General features: G+C 47.3%; 1 protein-coding gene across 4 annotated transcripts in view; it reads right to left on the minus strand.

The window, feature by feature from the left end:
- Positions 1 to 15,728, minus strand: part of WDR73 (WD repeat domain 73) — a 249,654-nt gene that overhangs the window by 64,256 nt on the left and 169,670 nt on the right. Inside the window, exon 1 of one of the 4 annotated variants that reach the window (XM_069203818.1) lies at positions 6,062 to 6,178. The exons of the other annotated variants lie outside the window; for them this stretch is intronic. Within the exon in view, the coding sequence (XP_069059919.1) occupies positions 6,062 to 6,120 (59 nt within the window). The 5' untranslated portion in view covers positions 6,121 to 6,178. Of the gene's footprint in view, positions 1 to 6,061; positions 6,179 to 15,728 lie in introns of those variants that run through there. 4 annotated transcript variants of the gene reach the window in all.

Raw genomic sequence — 15,728 nt, forward strand, 5'->3', positions numbered from 1 at the left:
ACAGGAGTGCTGCCTGCTCGCACTTCACAAAACTGAACTTAGACCGATTTTTAACTTATCGGGCTCTGGCAGAAACTAAAATCTCCTTCAAACTCTTCCTTCCCACATTGCCTTACTTCTTGAGGCTATGAAGACAGTTGACAAAACATCTGAGAAAGACATCACCATAAAGAGGAACAGTGACATCATCACTAAAGGCAATTTGTTCTTTCTTTTGAAAACATTTTCCTTTTATAACTTCCAGACAGCATACATTCATAAACTCTAGGTGTAGGAAGATGGCTCTGTATATACACTATATCAAAGTGCGATATAGGCCCTCATTATGAATCTGGCGGTCCATGGACCGCCAGACTCACGGTGGCGGGCGGACCGCCGCGGTAGTGGTGGTCCGCCCACCCTAATATGACAGTGGCAAAAACGCCACGCTGGAAACACCGCCACCGCCAGGCTCCCGCCACCAGGCAGCCTGGCGGTGGCGGCATTTCAGATCTGACAGGGCAGCGCTGTAAGCAGCGCTGCCCTGAAGATTATGAGTCCCATTCCGCCAGCCTTTTCCTGGCAGTTTAAACCACCAGGGAAAGGCTGGCAGAATGGGTGACTCGGGCCCCCTGCACTGCCCATGCACTTGGCATGGGCAGTGCAGGGGGCCCCACGCACAGCCCCGTCATGCATTTCACTGCCTGAATTACGGGCAGTGAAATGCGCGACGGGTGCTGCTGCACCCACCACACTGCCACATTGGCGCCGGCTCCATTTGGAGCCGGCATCAATGTAAAGGCCCTGTTTCCCGCTGGGCCCAGCAGGAACATCATTATAGGGCCGCCGGGGGCTTCGCCGCGCTGGTGGTCTTCTGTCAACGCAGTTGACGGCGGGTTATCCCGCCGTCATCATAATGAGGGCCATAGTGTGAACAGAGTCCAGGGGTTCCCCAGAGGCTTGAAAGAGGCAATAATAGATAATACTAATGCTCTATCTGTGGTAGTGTGGTCAAGCAGTTAGGCGTATTAGAGGGTAGTGTTAAGCATTTGTCATACACACACAAGCAATAGAAGAAACACACACTCAATGACTTAACTCCAGACAAATAGGTTTTTATATAGAAAAATATCTTTTGTTAATTTATTTCTAGAACCACAAGATTCAGTTTGCAGGTAAGTACATTAAATGAAAGGTACTTTGCATAGGTAAGTTCAGGACTTTGAATCAAATCGACAATACATACAGTTTTCTTTAAAATGGCAAAAAAGCTATTTTAAAAGTGGACACTGCAATTTTCAACAGTTCCTGGGGAGGTAAGTAAAGCACAGTTTCAGAGGTAAGTAACAAACTTACAGGTTTAGTCTCCGGGGCATGGGTAGCCCACCGTTGGGTGTTCAAGATAACTCCAAGCCCCCAGCACCAGCAATACAGGGCCGGTTAGGTGTAGAGGTCAAACAAGAGCCAAAATAACGTGGGCCCCTATGAAGACAGGGGGGTACCACGGTTCCGGTCTGCATGCAGGTAAGTACCCGCATTGTCGGAGGGCAGACCAGAGGGGTTTAGAGGAGCACTGGAGGGGCCCCAAGTAGGTACCAGTCCCACGCCCTCAGTGGCACTGGGGCAGCCGGGTGCAGAGTGCAAACAGGGTGCTGAGTTTCCAATGAGACTCTAAGAGGGGACCCCTGGGGTCACTTAGGCGCTGCAGGCAAGGCACATGGGGGCTTCTAGGGCAAGCCACCGACTGTATAGGGATGAGGGCCACCTGCTGGTCGTAGCTGCACTGGTGGTAGGATCCTCTTGAGTCTGGGGGCTGTGGGTACATTGCTTCTCCAGGCGTTGGATATCTTTGTCCCAGGCAGTCGCGGTCAGAGGGTCCTCGGGATTCCATCTGCAGGCGTCGTCGTGGAAGGGTGGAGAGGTCAGCCCAGGGTGGACACTCAGTCGGAATCGCCTAGGGGTCCCCTCTGGCCAGTTGGGCCACCTGGACACGGACCGTGGGTGTCGGATGCAGAGTGGTTTAGGACTCACACTTCTGGAGTGAGGTGGGAGTCCTTTAGAAGCAGTTTCTTCTTCTTTCTTGTTGGACAGGTCCGCTGTCCACGGGTGTTTCTTGGTCCTCTGTGTTGCAGGCAGTCCCCTGGAGACTTTTCAGTGGGTCGCTGGACCTGCAGAAAGCGTTTCTCTTCTTTAGCAGCTTTTTGAAACAGGAGACGGGCCAGTAGGGATGGGGCCGAGTCAGTTCTCGTCTCCTTCTCTTCTCTGCAGGGATTTCAGCTCAGCAGCCCTTCTTCTTGTGAGGTCGTTAGGAATCTGGTGAGCTGGGTTCAGGGAGGCCCTTACATTCTAGATTTAGGGGTGTGTTAGGGTCAGGGGGCAGTAGCCAATGGCTACTGTCCCTGAGGGTGGCTACATCCTTCTTGTGCACACTCTTTTTGGGAAGGGGCACATTCCTATCCCCATTGGTCCCCGTCCTCCAAACCAAGATGGAGGATTCTGCAGGGAGGGGGGGGTCACTTCAGCTCTGGACACCGTAGGCGTGGCCATGGTTGGGGTGGTCACTCCTCCCTGTTTTCCTAATTTTCCCGCCGGACTTGCCACCAAAACTAGGGCTGTGTCCCGGGGGGGCGGCAGCTCCACTAGCTGGGGTGCCCTGGGGGCACTGTAATCCGAGGCTTGGGCCTTTGAGGCTCACTGCCGGGTGTTACAGTTCCTGCTTGGGGAGGTGTGAAGCACCTCTACCCAGGACATGCTTTGTTTCTGACCACAGAGTGCACAAAGGCACCCCCCCATGTGGCCAGAAACTCATCTGAAAGTGGCAGGCTGGCACAGACCGGTCAGTATTACACTAGCAGTTGGGCTAACATACAGGGGGCATCTCTAAGAAGCCCTCTGTGTGCATTTTTCAATAAATCCCACACTGGTGTGGGTTTATTGTGCTGAGAAGTTTGATACAAACTTCCCAGTACTTAGTGACGCCATTATGGTGCTGTGGGGTTCGTAATGACAAACTCCCAGACCATATACTCAATATGGCTACACTGTACTTACAATGTCTAAGAATGGACTTAGACACTGTAGGGGCATAATGCTCCTGTAGTTATGCCCTCACCTGTGGTATATTGCACCCTGCCTTGGGGCTGTAAGGCCTGCTAGAGGGGTGACTTAACTACGCCACAGGCAGTTGTTTGTGGGCATGGCACCCTAAAAGGGGTGCCATGTCGACTTTGCCTTTTTCTCCCCACAGCACACACAAGCTGCAAGGCAGTGTGCATGTGATGAGTGAGGGGTCCCAAGGGTGGCATAATACATGCTGCATCCCTTAGAGACCTTCCCTGGCCACAGGGCCCTTGGTACCATGGGTACCTTTCACAAGGGACTTAACTGTGTGCCAGGGCTGTGCCAATTGTGGGAATAAAGGGACAGCTTTAGGGAAAGAACACTGGTGTTGGGGCCTGGTTAGCAGGGTCCCAGCACACTTTCAATCAAAGTTGGCATCAACACTTGGCAAAAAGTGTGTGTGTGGGGGGGTGGGTAACCATGCCAACAGTGGCACTTTCCTACACTAGGTTTGACTCCATCAATGCCCTGGGCATACTGGAATATCAAATCACCAACCTCCAGAATAACCAAAGCACAGCAGGCCACCAAGTAGCTAGTGAAATAAGCAACTCAAATGAGGAATTGCTAGTGAATGAGAGCAATTCAAGCATTCCATCTAACACCTTCTTAGGTCTGGCTACAGACAGCCAAGCTGCTGAATGACCACATTATCAAATCTGCACAAAAAGTCACTACGTCCAGAAAGAGACCATGTGGACAATAGGTCAGTCCCAATCTGAAGTTACCTTTCATGGGGTTTTCCCATTGTTTGCCACTGCTTAGATGAACTGTCCATAAAGGCAATAGCAAATGAACCACTATCCCAAGTTAAAGAAATAGAAATATGTTTCTCAAGAAATCCAAAGTTGAAATATTAGAGTCCCAGTCACAGAAGCTGGTGGATTATGTTTACACCGAGTCTATAACATTGTCAGTAGCCTCAGCTAAATAAAGAGCAGGCCTAAGATATTGGAGGCTAACCCTCAATTAACAAAACTCTTTGTGTTGCAGTATTTCATAATTAATTTTCCAAGTCCACAGGAACAACAAATAAGTAAAAGGCAATCCTGTGTCTTAAAACAGAGCAGGATTGTCTGGTTTGAGACGTGATCTTTTTTCGTAAAATCCAGCTACTGCAGACTATAGCATTTTGGACATTTTGATTAGCCTTTTTTTTAACAATAGTTAATCCATGATAACCACCATGATGTGATGAAGATGTGAGGGAATGAGGCATGTAACAATACTTATTTTGAAAAGTTTACATATTTATAGGTCTCAGTGCAATTACTTCTTGCCCCTTAGACTTCCTACCCAGCGCAATAATCCTTATTTTTTCTACCTTAGAAGAATAACATTTTGAGTAAATACTACACGGATTTAAAACCATGTCCAGCAGTCTACATTCAGGTCCTTAGGAAGTCCCTTTAACCTAATGAGGCACCTTTTGAGCAAGGATGGAACACCGGCCTTTGCAGCACATGGTACCTGCAAACGTTCAGAATGCCCCCGCCCCATTAAGCTCAAGAACAATGAATATCTGTGAGATAGGAAGCCTCCGGTGTCTCAGTTATATTCTGCGGTTTGGGGTTATCGTTTTGCTTTTGAATATGTTATACCCACATGCTGGAAATCTAGACCAAGAGCATGTACCTTCTGAACTATCATCATACTCTCTGACAAAAATATACTAACTCCTGGGAGGGTTAATTCCCACAGTTTAAATGCCTCAGCTGAAGTGTCATTCTGGTGCGGTGAAACCAAGGCCGGGCAGACAGCCAAACAAGCCTACCTGCCAGGTTGCCTGCTTGCCTAAAAGAAATGCAAATGTATGGTATGAGTTAATCTACAAATGTAAAGGATGCTTTGGAGCCGGTACTGGCTTTAATTGACCTAATCACTCGAAGCTTTAAGATGACAAAGATGTATTCTTTTGTAGTGGTAGGGCAAAGAGTTAAGAACTGGGCTGTGAAGTGCATGCTTTTAATTGTAATTGTATTTATATAGTGCTTACTACACCTGGAGGCGTTGAAGGGACAGTAATGTATAACAATTGCATAACGTATACTCTGGATATTACTAAAATCTATATTTTGGAAGCGCCATTTTATCTTAAACTTTTTTCGCATTTTATAGCAGACTATCTTACACTGTGTGTAATACAAGTTTAAAATAATGAATTACATATTCACAGTGCTTTCTGTGACAGGCTGTGACCATGTAGTGCTAAAAAAAAAACACAAGTATCTTTTCTCCACTGCACCAACCAGGAATTAATTCTGTGGCTCTCTGGTTACACATAGATCTCTGCAATAAATTAACTAAATAGAGGTTTCATTCCCAATGAGTAACATTTTTTATTTATTTTTGATTTAAGCTGCAAGTTATTCTATAAACAGCTACCTGAGCCTGAAAGACTAAAAAAAACTTACAGAATATTTTTTTTTTTTAACCTCACCCTCCCCTACTGCATACAGCATCACAGTTCCAATACTTTTTTAATCCACTTCGACCGTTGCCTAAACATCAGACACGGTCATCCCCGGAGATCTGTTATCAGTGGATGTAACTTGCCAAACGTTATGCTTGTTTATTGGAGTAATATTCATATACTGCAGCAATCTAGGTTCAACCTAAAGGCTCCTGTGGCCAACTCAGCCTTTCATCTTCACAAACTTTATTAGCATCTGCTTAAAATACTACAAGAGCGCAGAATAAAACAACATCAAAACAGACATAATTTTGCATGTTTGGATTATGATAAAGAGGAACTTTAATGAGGCGTGTCCGTTTTTGTTTGGCAGGTTTACAATCTAGGAAAAGAGGTACTCTGCTTAATATCTTAGTACACACAACCCCCTTCACAGCTCCAGCTGATTCCCGCCCTCCCACCCCTAGTGAAGACAAACTCCATCTCCCCTACTGTCCCGCACAAGCACCCCTTCCACGGAGTTCCACACCGGGCGCCCTCATCACTCACAGCCGGATGGACTCCACCAGCCACTCTTCATACTCATCCTCAGAGCCAGCGGCGGCCATGCCTCCTGCAGAGCCCTGTGCGCGGAGACAGAAGACGGACTACAGGCTCAACTCAAGCAACTTCAGCTTTGGTGACTGTTGAACACGGTTCTAATGTCGCGGCCATCTTGGAAACCCCATCCAAGAACGCTGCACCACGGTATACATATAACATGCCTAATGCTGCCTAAAATTGCTAACATGTAGACTAATATTTTTGTATTATTACTTATGTTAATGATAATGGTACCCGATACGAGGAAGTACGCTGTGAGAGAAGTCCGAAACTGCTTAATAAACACAAAAGTGCATATTCCACAGTCTGGATTTCTGTTTAAAATTCCATAAAAATGTATTTGCATTAATCTTAAACTAATTTTGTTCCAAGAACTATGTTGCCGGGGCGTGAAACTGCTTTTCTGCTTTGGGCATATATGCAGTGTCACAGCTGCCAAGGTTTCAGATTGCCATGTGCAGTCCTGGCTATGTGTGACGTTTTCATATAAATTAATTGTAATTATGAGTGACATTTCAACGACTACGAGTGACACTTTCAGGACTGTCTCCTGATGTTTCAAATGAAGTACTACCATTGGTACATACAAAACTACTTAAATGTAATCCAAGTTCTCAATCATTAAAATCACTGCTGATTTCACAAAGAACTCATCTCGGGTGTTAGCAAACCTAATAAATCGAAACATAGCTTGGATTAAAACAGTGTGTCTTTGGCTGTCAGGCATAGGCGCTAAATATTTAAATACTGTGTGCGAACAACACACATCGCATTATTCTTTGCTCACTCATCGGTCAACCTCGCCAGCCAGAGACCACAGCGTACATGCCCCTCCCGATTCAGGTGGGAGACTACCAATTTCATGGACAATCTCCCGATCCCTTTGATAGAGATCAAATTTTACCAATACGTTAGTGGCATAGAAGTTAGCATATGGCAACTTACAAAGCTTCATTTAAAGCCTAACAGAGAAATTAACACAAAATGTAAAACGTGCACATTTGAATGATGTGGCCGATGTGGCCAATGTGGCCTCCATTCGTATTTGATATTGTGTTTTGCCAGAAAAGATGTTGTGCATTCACATTCTGACATGAATTAATATTCAATGTATTATAATTATATAATTAGAATAATAATAGTAATGAAGTATATTATGAGCATGGATTAATCATACGTATATTGATTAAATGATTTTATTAATGCAAGTTACATGTGTGCAGAAAAATAAATTCACGTTTAAATTGTTTCTAATGTCATGAACGATGTTTGAAATTAAATAATTTGCTTTGTACAAATGATTCAAATTGTAAGGTGGCAATAGGATTTATGTGTATTCATTGCATTAATATGTATTCAGGTTTTCTCAGCTAGACTAGGCCTGAATATTCATTTTGCAGTAGTAGTGGAAGAAATGCAAGCTCATTCTGTTCCCTTTAACCTAAATTGATTCCTAATTTGCTAATGTTTAATTAGAGTCAGAGAACATGTCTTGATAGATAACAATTGTAACAGCATTTGTAATAACTGTTGAACAAGACAGGAAGAATTATTGAAACTCATATGAGAATTCTTTAACTCATCCTGTGTACCGTGAGAAAGGATCCCAAAGGTGCAGTTAATAACAAGTATCATATTTTGATTGAACTGTATGACTTCATCGAGATGACCATACACACTTTCCCTGAGAAAACCTGGGATAGTTGCAAAATTGATTGTTTCAGTGGGTACCACTGGATGTTGGTTGTTGTTCGCAAGATGAGCCAAACTGGAAGACCAATCAGAAACATGTGGACATTTCTAGTTAGGAGAGACTTCTGAAAGTTTTAGCCAGTCTGCTGCTGACTGTCGAAGCCTGAGAGTTCTTCTTAGGTGTTCATGCTGTCCCCTCTTGTACCTTTTCCAAGTATTCTGACATACTTATTTTACGTTATGAGTTTCCTTTTAGTTCTATTTGCCCTACTTGCTTATGCTGTTACGTACTAATATGCCCAAATAATTCTGAAGTGCTAACTTGCCCTATGTGCAGCCCGTGTTCTGCTTTGTCCTGATGCTGCTGTCTACTGATGTTGTGAAATTGTGAATGCACTGCTTGATGAAACTTTCCTGTCTGCTGTCCCATGAGGAGAGGTATAATTTGAATTTTGATGATTTACTGATGTCACCATCATCTGCTTTGAACTCTGGAATTAATGTATTCATGTGCTGTAGGAAGCTAGACTGGTGTGTGGTGGGTACCTAAGATATTTACACCTTATACCAGGTATCCCCTAATAGTGTAGAGTAGGCAGTGTCTAGAAGCCAGACTCTCTAGAGGTAGCTGTGGATGAGCATCCATGGCTTATCTAGGAGACATGCAAAGCTCATGCAAAACCACTGTAGTCACACCGTACTCACACACATGAAAGAAAACACACAGTTGTACAAAAATAAAGGTACTTTATTTTTGGTCACACAACACCACAAATACTAGAAGGGCAACCCTCCAATAGGATGTAAGTAATATACTAATTATATACACTAATAAGCAGTAATAGGCATAGAAAAAGTTATAAAACAGTGCAGTTGCAAATAAACAATAATGACCTTAGAGGGAGTCCAAATTATATACTAAAAAATGGAATGCGAACACAGGACCCCCATCTAGGTGTGTGGAATCTGTAGAGGGGAGCTGGGAGTACTAGGGACCCACAAAGGTAAGTAACACAGTACCCCCCAACGACCTGGAAAGCAGGAGTAAATCACTGGACTTTCCCCAAACCACCCAAAAGGAAGGAAAAGAAGACACCCAAACAAGACTGTAAGAAACCAGTGGTGGATTCCTGACGAGGAAGATCTGTGGAGAGAGGTGACCAAGTCCAAGAGTCACGGTGGAGTCCAGGAGGAGTAGGAGCTACTACCCACCCAGCTGTAGTTGCAGGAGTTGGTCGACGGTGATGAGAAGAAGGTCAGCAATGCAGCCCTGGAGCCGGAAAAAAGTTCCTGAGGGATGCAGACAACGTCCCATGCTAGAAGGAGAATTGCAGTCGGGTGTTGGTGCAGGAATTCCACCAACAAGCCTTGGCAAAGCAAATGTCGCGGTTGGCAAAAAGTGGAGCTGTCGGGGACCAACAAGGCCCAGGAGGACTCAACCTAGGAGAGGGAGTCGGAGGGGACCCTCAGCAACACAAAGAGCCCAAAGGAACAAAGGCAGCACCCACAGGAGTCCCACAGGATGGGGACACAGGAGTAGCAGAAGAGCCCACACAGCACAACTGGTGAAGGGTACCACATCGCAGAAGAACCACACAGAGGGCTATGCATTGCAGGAAGGAGTGCTGGCGCTAGCCTGAAGATCTCTTGGAGGCGGTGCAATCAAGCCTTGGCAGCTGCAAGAGACAGGGTGCACGGGGTACTGTCCTGCATGGGAAGGCAAGGGCTTACCTCCACTGAAGTTGGACAGCTGACAGAGAGGACCAAGAGGACTACTTCGGACCACCAGCCGTGATGCAGGATCCACACAGCTCAGGATGAGAGGAGACATCCTCCTCGGCGACCTTAACTTTCACCTGGAGAATACCAACAACCCCAACTCCACCACCCTAATCGACAACCTCGCCACCCTCGGACTCAGACAACTCATCACTACTCCAACACACTCCACCGGCCACACGCTGGACCCCGTCTTCTCCGCTAGCCCCCACGTCACCTTCAGCCACACCACCGAACTCCCATGGACCTACCACCGCTGCATCCACTTCACCTTCCAGAAACCCTCCACGCACCCCTGCACCCAACAGATCCCCCAGCACAACTGGAGCAAAGTCAGCCAAGACCAGCTGAACACCAGCCTCGCCCGAAAACCACCCAGCGAACCCACCAATCCCGACCTCGCAGCCTGCAACCTCTGGTGCTGGATCGACGACTGTGCCAACACTCTCGCCCCGCTCAATAAACCTTCCAACAGAGGCACCAACAAGAGAGCCAGCTGGTTCACCTCGGACCTTCGAGCCTCCAAGCAAACCTGCGGGAAAGTGCAGAGAAAGTGGCTCCACGAACAGACATCGGACAATCATGCTGCCTTCAAGAACGCCATCTGCGATCACCATCACCTCATCAGATCTGCCAAGAAAACCTCCTTCAAAGACAGCCTGGACAACAACACACACAACAGCAAGGAGCTCTTCAACATGGTGAAGGAACTCTCCAACCCCAGCTCCAGCACAAACGACATCCCACCATCACAAGACCTGTGCAACTCCCTCACCGCCTTCTTCCGCCACAAGATCACAGACATCCATGACAGCTTCAACAGCCAGACCACCCCGCCAACCACCGACTCCTCAGACTCTCCACCCACCTTCGACTATGACCCCCTGCTCATCTGGGACAACGTGAAGGAAGATGACACAATCAAAACCATGAGCACTATCCACTCTGGATCTCTGTCAGACCCATGCCCGCACCACATCTTTAAGAAAACAAGGGCCACCATCGCACCCCACCTCCGCAAAGTCATCAACATCTCCTTCGAGACCGCGACCTACCCCGAGAGCTGGAAGCATGCTGAGATCAAACCCCTACTCAAGAAACCAATGGCAGACCCGAGAGACCTCAAGAATTTCCGTCCCATCTCCCTGCTTCCATTCCGGGCCAAGGTCATCAAGAAGATCGTCAACAGACAACTGACCCACTACCTCGAAGAAAACAACATCCTGGACCCATCGCAGTCAGGGATCCGCAGCAACCACAGTACCGAAACTGCCCTCATCGCCGCCACTGATGACATCAGGGCCCTGCTTGACAATGGCGAAACCGCGCCCCTCATCCTCCTGGACCTCTTGGCCGCCTTCGACACCGTCTGCCACCGCATCCTACGCACACGCCTCCACAATGCAGCAATCCGGGACAAAGCTCTGGAGTGGACCACCTCCTTCCTCTCCGGCAGAACCCATAGCGTCCGCCTCCCCCCTTTCCGATCCAAAGCCTCCAAGATGATCTGCGGCATCCCCCAAGGATCGTCCCTCAGCCCTACAGTATTCAACGTCTACATGGCCCGCTCTCCCACATCGCCCTGCTACACAACCTCAACATCATCTCCTACGCCGACGACACCCAACTAATCCTCTCCCTCACCAAGGACCCTCGCACCGCCAAATCCAACCTCCACGAAGGAATGAAGGCTGTCGCCGAATGGATGATGAACAGCAAACTGAAGTTGAACTCAGATAAGATGGAGGTCCTCATCCTCGGCGCCAACCCCTCAGCCTGGGATGACTCCTGGTGGCCGACTACCCTGGGAGCCGCTCCGACACCCACCGACCACGCACGCAACCTGGGCGTCATCCTCGACTCAACACCCTCCATGTCCAAGCAAGTCAGTGCCGTCTCCTCATCCTGCTTCAACACCCTCGCATGCTCCGCAAGATCTACAGATGGATCCCCACAGATACAAGAAGAACAGTCACCCAAGCCCTCGTCAGCAGCAAACTTGACTACGGAAACGCCCTCTACGCAGGAGCCCCGGCCAAACTCCTCAAACGACTGCAACGCATACAAAACGCCTCCGCACGCCTGATTCTTGATACCCCCCACCACAGCCACATCACTCCCCATCTGAGAGACCTACACTGGCTCCCCGTCAACAAAAGGATAACCTTCAAGCTCCTCACACACAAGGCACTCCACAACACCGGTCCAGCCTACCTCAACAGAGGACTCACCTTCTACACCCCGTCCCGCCAACTCCGCTCAGCCGACCTCACTCTCGCCACCATCCCCCGCATCCGAAGAGCGACCACCGGAGGCAGATCCTTCTCCCACCTCGCTGCCAAGACCTGGAACACCCTTCCTTTGCTCCTACGACAGACCGAAGACCTGCTGACTTTCAGGAAGCACCTCAAAACCTGGCTATTTGAGCAGTAGCAGCACCCCCCCCCCCTCACCTCAGCCCCTTGAGACCCTTACAGGTGGGTAGTGCGCTCTACAAATACACTGATTGATTGATTGATTGAGAGCCACACAGCCGTTCATCGTTGCAGTAGGTGCCTGTTGATGCAGGGGAGTGACTGCTTCAATCCAAGGGAGATTCCTTCTTCCTTCTCAGGCAGGCTGAAGTCTTGCCACCCTCAGAGGATGCAGAGCCAGGGAAATGTTGCAGAAACTGGAAGGAGCCGTGGAAACAATGTTGCAGGAAGAGTCTTGTTTGTGGATGCAGATTGTCGGTTCCTGGAGGGTCCAGTCGCGGTTCCAGTGGCTAGAAGTTGAAGTACAGTAGTCCTGCTAGAACCTTGCAAGCCAAATCTGAGGACCCACCCCGGAGGAAGACCCTAAATAGCCCTGAGAGGGGGATTGGTTCCCTAGCCAGGTGACCACCTATCAGGAGGGGGCTCTGACTTCACCTGCCTGGCCACTCAGATGCTCCCAGAGGTCCCTGCCAACCTTGGATTCAAGATGGCAGAACCTAGGGACCCTTTAGAAGAGCTCTGAGCACCACCCCAGGGTGGTGATGGACAGGGGTCCCACTCCCCTTTCCATTGTACAGTTTCATGCCAGAGAGGGACTGGGGGTCCCTGAACCGGTGTGGACGGGTTTATACATGGAGGGCACCAAATGTGCCCTTCACAGCACATCAGTGGCTTGGGGAGGCTACCTCTCCCAAGCCAGTCACATTTATTTCCAAAGGGAGAGGGTGTTACCTCCCTCTCCTGAAGGAAATCCTTTATTCTGCCTTCCTGAGCTTGATCTGATCAAGCAGCAGGAGGGCAGAAACCTGTCTGAGGGGGGCAGCAGCTTGGCTGCCTGGAAAACCCTAGAAGACTGGTGGTAGCAATGCTGGGGGTCCTCTAAGGAGCCCCCAAAGTGCATGGAATCATACTTCCAATACTGGCAAAAGTATTGGGGTATGATTCGGACATGTTTGATACCAAACATGCCCTGGTTCGGAGTTACCATTATGTAGCTGGACATAGGTAGTGACCAACGTCCAGTACACACATAAAATGGTGTCCTCGCACTCAGGAAGTCCAGGAAAATGGAGCTGGAGTTTGCGGGGGCACCTCTGCCAGTGCAGGGGTGCTCTCACACACAGTTACTTGCACCCTGCCCTCTGGGCTAGTTTGGCCTGCCATAGGGGTGACTTACAGTGACCTTGTGCAGTGACCTGTTAGTGAAAGGGTGCCTGCACTCTTTCACACAGGCTGCAATGGCAGGCCTGCAGAACTCTTTGCATGGGCTCCCCATGGGTTGCATAGTACATGCTGCAGCCCATGGGGATCCCCTGGTGCCCCAATGCCCTGGGTACCTGGGTACCATATACTAGGGACTTACATGGGGGAACCAGTATGCCAAGTGTGGGGTGAAAATGTTTTCAGGCAACCAGGTTTAGAGGGAGAGAGCATAGTCACTGGGGTCCTGGTTAGCAGGATCCCAGTGAACACAGTCAAACACATTGACAAACAGGCAAAAAGTTAGGGTAACTAGGCTAGAAAGAGGCTACTTCCTACATGTGCATCTTATAGTTTTGCTAATTTGTGTTATTCTCTTGGAGTGTTTAACAGTATTGATGTTAGGCAGGCTTAATCTCTTTAGGCATTTTGGTCAGCCAATGATTTTTCTGTCTGTCTATAATGTGGTTTTGTGCACCATATACGTTACATTGATTTTGGGATTGTAATAAAGCTTTGAAACTTTATTCAGTTTGAAGTTTTGCTATTGTGTTTCATTTCTGGTGTCTAGAATTATTTAGGAGTTTTTTATTATTGATTTGTGTTGAATGAATCCCGACTACCACACTCTTCACTGAGTCCAAAGGTCCAGTTGACTTCTAATAGGTGGGATAAGGTATGGTGTCTCACCAGAGCGCTTGTGGTTTCTGAACTCGAGGCAGGAAGAAGACCTCTGTGTGCGCTCCAGCACCTTCATGCAAAAGCTCGATTCTTTACTGGGCTTCAGCTGACAGGGATTAGTTTTGTGTGGCTTTGAATATGCACTTCCAGTAACTTGCTTCTGCAGGCTAGTGCACAACACGTTTTATCACGTTCTCTTTGCCTCTCATAGAGCTTTCTTCATGCTTCTGACGGGTAGCGAAATAAAGTATATTAACTTTTCTGGTATGTGATCCTGCACGCTTGCAAGTCCTATACATGACAATAGACCTAATTCAGGTTAATCAGAGGAATTTATTCTCCCGATTATTTAAATCTCCCACTTTCCTCTTCTAAAACGTTGACATGTATGCTACAGGAAGCACACCCCTTTTATTCACCAACTCACAATTACCCCATGGTGAAGGGTCAAGAAGCCACACATGTGTCAGAGAGGCCAGGCGGGATAGGAGAGGGAGCACAATTTGCTTTTGCGCATGGGAAAAATACAATGTATCCCCGTTTGCCATCTCACCATAACAAAAAGTCTTTCAGGCCCACCTGCAGAGTACATTTCTTTACAGGGAGAGCAAGAGTGCAGAGGTTAAATGCTGTACATCAAGCTGTTTATTTGGAGCGCTACCCTAAAAAGCATATTAGGAAGTTTTATTTGCATGACCAATGCATTTTAGTGCAGTGAAGTGGACACCAGCATTAAAATGCGTTAGACTAACCCCTGATGCGTGGTACTTGGCAGAGCTGAAACACTTAGAGATGCCAGTCAATCACCAGTGTGGTATTGTAAGCAGAGTGCTTCTACAAGTAGTTTGTATTCTTAGCACATGGCCCTGCGTTGCTGTATCTCTTTCTCCCACTCTTTCTTAGAGTCTCTTTCTCCATCCACCCGCCCCCAGGATCTTACTGAACAGTGTTTCCCAAACATTTTAGAACCACAACCACAATTTTTAGATTGACAAACTTTTGTGACCCACTGTAAGACTTTCCCAAGGTATCCAAAGAGAAACCATAGAGACTGTAGAATATTTTAAGAAATTCAATCTAGAACAGGATGGCTCAACAATACTGGCCAGCTCCCTGTCATCAAACAAATGACCAACCTACCTTGGATGTTCTAGAATCTGTACCAGATTCTACTCGAATAGGCAGAACACACTGAATACAAACATGGTACATCGATAATGTAACTTACAACAATGTATACACGCAAATTAAGTAAATAATCTAAAGGTTTATGATGTGTGTTAATATCAAAACATGCGCCCCAAACATACATTTTAAATTTCTGTACTGCCCAAACACAAGCTAATGCCTCCCTTTCTATGGTACTATACTTCATCTCAGCTTCAGTAAGTCCTCTTGAGGCAAAAGCCACAGTACACACTTTACTATCAACAATCTGGCCAAACAAAGCACTAATAGCACATTGACTGGCATCAACACTGATTGCTGATTTTGCACCCAATACAAATGGAGTTAACACAGGTGCATTGGTTACAATAGATTTGATATTCTAAAATAGCTCATTGATATTCTTAGACCACAGAAATATTTGCCCTTTCTTAAGCAGTGTGCGGAGTGGTTGGGCAGCCTGAGCATGACCAGGTAGAAATTGTAAATAATATTCACACAAACCAAGGAAAGACTTTAGTTCATCCTCATCAGCAGGAGGAGGAGCATTTAGTAAGTTAACAAACTACTACATTTTAGCTTAATGCCATCTGATGAAATTTAGTGACCTAAATACTAGA

The sequence above is a fragment of the Pleurodeles waltl genome, chromosome 8, assembly GCF_031143425.1.
Source record: "Pleurodeles waltl isolate 20211129_DDA chromosome 8, aPleWal1.hap1.20221129, whole genome shotgun sequence".
In the NCBI taxonomy this organism is placed as follows: domain Eukaryota; kingdom Metazoa; phylum Chordata; class Amphibia; order Caudata; family Salamandridae; genus Pleurodeles; species Pleurodeles waltl.